This window comes from Homarus americanus, unplaced genomic scaffold (assembly GCF_018991925.1).
Source record: "Homarus americanus isolate GMGI-L3 unplaced genomic scaffold, GMGI_Hamer_2.0 scaffold44806, whole genome shotgun sequence".
Lineage (NCBI taxonomy): Eukaryota > Metazoa > Arthropoda > Malacostraca > Decapoda > Nephropidae > Homarus > Homarus americanus.
This window is the reverse complement of record NW_024729439.1, coordinates 5,001-8,526: the sequence shown is the minus strand read 5'-3', so window position 1 is coordinate 8,526 and position 3,526 is coordinate 5,001. Positions and strand designations below refer to the sequence as shown.

Below are 3,526 nucleotides of genomic sequence, written 5' to 3'. Positions count from 1 at the left end.
GATGAAGTGAGGTGATAGGATGAGGTGGGTGATGGGGTGGATGAGGTGGGTGATGGGGTGGATGAGGTGGGTGATGGGTGGATGAGGTGGGTGATGGGGTGGATGAGGTGGGTGATGGGGTGGATGAGGTGGGTGATGGGGTGGATGAGGGTGCCCAGGTGATGGGGTGGATGTGGGTGATGGGGTGGATGAAGTGGTGATAGGATGAGGGTGGGTGATGGGATTGGATGGAGTGAGGTGATGGGATGAGGTGGGTGATGGGGTGGATGAATTGAGGTGATGGGATGAGGTGAGTGATGGGGTGGATGAGGTGGGTGATGGAGTGAGGTGATGGGATGAGGTGGGTGATGGGGTGGATGAATTGAGGTGATGGGATGAGGTGAGTGATGGGGTGGATGAGGTGGGTGATGGAGTGAGGTGATGGGATAAGGTGGGTGATGGGGTGGATGAGATGGAGGAATTGGATGTAGGAAGAAGAGAATTTTCAAGATAGTGTTGTGTTCTGGTGGATGACAATTTCTTTTCTTATCTCATTCTCTCCCCCTGGGTGAGGAGAACATGGTGTAGATCTCTCTCTGTCTCTCTCTCTCACCCGGGATCTCACCTGTCGTTTTAACAGGTCGAAATCTGGAAGGTATGAGATTTTGGGAGAGTTTTGAATGACGTGTATACCAGCTGGGAGACGTGTAAACCAACTGGTGTAACACGTCCTAACCAGCTGGGAGACGTGTAAACCAACTGGTGTAACACGTCCTAACCAGCTGGGAGACGTGTAAACCAACTGTTGTAACACGTCCTAACCAGCTGGGAGACGTGTAAACCAGCTGTTGTAACACGTCCTAACCAGCTGGGAGACGTGTAAACCAACTGTTGTAACACGTCCTAACCAGCTGGGAGACGTGTAAACCAACTGGTGTAACACGTCTAACCAGCTGAAGAACGTGTAAACCAACTAGTGTAACACCTCTAACCAGCTGAACGTGTGCAAACCAACTGGTGTAACACGTCCTAACCAGCTGGGAGACATGTAAACCAACTTCAGTGTAACACGTCTAACCAACTTTGGAGACATCAACAAACCAACTGGTGTAACACGTCTAACCAGCTGGGAAGACGTAAGCCAACTGTTGTAACACGTCTAACCAGCTGGGAGACGTGTAAACCAACTGGTGTAACGTCCTAACAGCTGGGAGACATTCTTCAACCAACTGTTGTAACACGTCCTAACCAGCTGGGAGACGTGTAAACCAACTGGTGTAACACGTCCTAACCAGCTGGGAGACGTGTAAACCAACTGGTGTAACACGTCCTAACCAGCTGGGAGACGTGTAAACCAGCTGTTGTAACACGTCCTAACCAGCTGGGAGACGTGTAAACCAACTGTTGTAACACGTCCTAACCAGCTGGGAGACGTGTAAACCAACTGGTGTAACACGTCCTAACCAGCTGGGAGACGTGTAAACCAACTGGTGTAACACGTCCTAACCAGCTGGGAGACGTGTAAACCAACTGTTGTAACACGTCCTAACCAGCTGGGAGACGTGTAAACCAGCTGTTGTAACACGTCCTAACCAGCTGGGAGACGTGTAAACCAACTGTTGTAACACGTCCTAACCAGCTGGGAGACGTGTAAACCAACTGTTGTAACACGTCCTAACCAGCTGGGAGACGTGTAAACCAACTGGTGTAACACGTCCTAACCAGCTGGGAGACGTGTAAACCAGCTGTTGTAACACGTCCTAACCAGCTGGGAGACGTGTAAACCAGCTGTTGTAACACGTCCTAACCAGCTGGGAGACGTGTAAACCAACTGGTGTAACACGTCCTAACCAGCTGGGAGACGTGTAAACCAACTGTTGTAACACGTCCTAACCAGCTGGGAGACGTGTAAACCAACTGGTGGCAACACGTCCTAACCAGCTGGGAGACGTGTAAACCAACTGGTGTAACACGTCCTAACCAGCTGGGAGACGTGTAAACCAGCTGTTGTAACACGTCCTAACCAGCTGGGAGACGTGTAAACCAGCTGTTGTAACACGTCCTAACCAGCTGGGAGACGTGTAAACCAACTGGTGTAACACGTCCTAACCAGCTGGGAGACGTGTAAACCAACTGTTGTAACACGTCCTAACCAGCTGGGAGACGTGTAAACCAACTGGTGTAACACGTCCTAACCAGCTGGGAGACGTGTTGAATACCTGTATCCAAAGTCGAATTATACCAATGTCAACCCTTGCTCACGAGGCGGAGCTGATCATGTGACGTCGGTGGCCGCAGTTGAAGAAAAAGAGAGTAAGGGTGAGACTCGTATATCATCAGGGGTGAGACTGTATTAGAAGATATTCTTACCATAATTCCTGGTTCTCTCACCCCCTGGCTCACCGTCTCTCAGTCACCCACTTGAACTTCTCATGTAATCAGTATCTATATGATATTCCTAATCTCAAAAGGAATACAAGAATTTAAATAAAATAGTTGAAGAGAGAGGTAAACTAGGCCAGCCCTGCAGACCAACATGACGACTCTCGCACGATGGTGTTGCAGCCTCACGTGTATAGAGCCCGGTGATAGTCTCTTATTTGGTGATATATGCAATTCTTGTAGCATCTGTCTGGGAGGATGTTTTGGTGATGTTTGTGTGAGTCTTTTGTTGATGTTTTGTTCTGTTTGTTCTGTTTGTGTGAGTCTTTTGTTGATGTTTTGTTCTGTTTGTGTGTTTGTGTTTTGTGTTTGTTTTATGTGTATTTGCTTGTTATTTGTTTGTGTTTGGTCCTATAAATGCTGTTTTATTTAAAAATATTCTACCACTGTAGTGTGTGTGTGTGTGTGTGTGTGTGTGTGTGTGTGTGTGTGTGTGTGTGTGTGTGTGTGTGTGTGTGTGTGTGTGTGTGTGTGTGTGTGTGTGTGTGTGTGTGTGTGTGTGTGTGTGTGTGTGTGTGTGTGTGTGTGTGTGTGTGTGTGTGTGTGTGTGTGTGTGTGTGTGTGTGCGGTTTGTTTACATGTTTCTGTGTGTCTTGTTTGTTTTGTTTCCATTGTTTGTGTTGTATCTCTTTCAGGTCTTTCTCTCTACACCTATTTCTCTCTCTCTCTCTCTCTCTCTCTCTCCTCTCTCTCTCTCTCTCCCTCTCTCTCTCTCTCTCTCTTTCTCTCTCTCTCTCTCTAACTCTCTCTCTCTAACTCTCTTCCTCAACTATCTCTAAAGTAACCTCAAGTATCTATGTATCTCTCTCACATGTCTCTCACCTCTCACCCGTGTCTCTCACTTCTCTCCCACAGACGGTAGTAAGAGAGATGAACCGCCTGGGGCTGATGGTAGATCTCTCACATGTGTCTCAAGCGACCATGAAGGAGGCGCTGGAGGTGTCGAATGCGCCGGTCATCTTCAGCCACTCCTCCGTGTATTCCATCTGTAAGAACCCGAGGAACGTCCCCGACCACATCCTGAAGAAGGTGGTGAGTAGAGAGAGAGAGAGAGAGAGAGAGAGAGAGAGAGAGAGAGAGAGAGAGAGAGAGAGAGAGAGAGAGA

General features: G+C 48.4%; 1 protein-coding gene across 1 annotated transcript in view; it reads left to right on the top strand.

Annotated features, from left to right (window-relative positions):
* Nucleotides 1–3,280: 3,280 nt before the first annotated feature.
* The window catches only part of LOC121866721 (dipeptidase 1-like), a gene marked incomplete at its 3' end in the record, with an annotated part of 5,134 nt that continues 4,888 nt past the window's right edge, over nucleotides 3,281–3,526 (top strand). Inside the window, 1 exon segment of the mRNA XM_042366423.1 lies at nucleotides 3,281–3,453. Within this exon segment, the coding sequence (XP_042222357.1) occupies nucleotides 3,292–3,453 (162 nt within the window).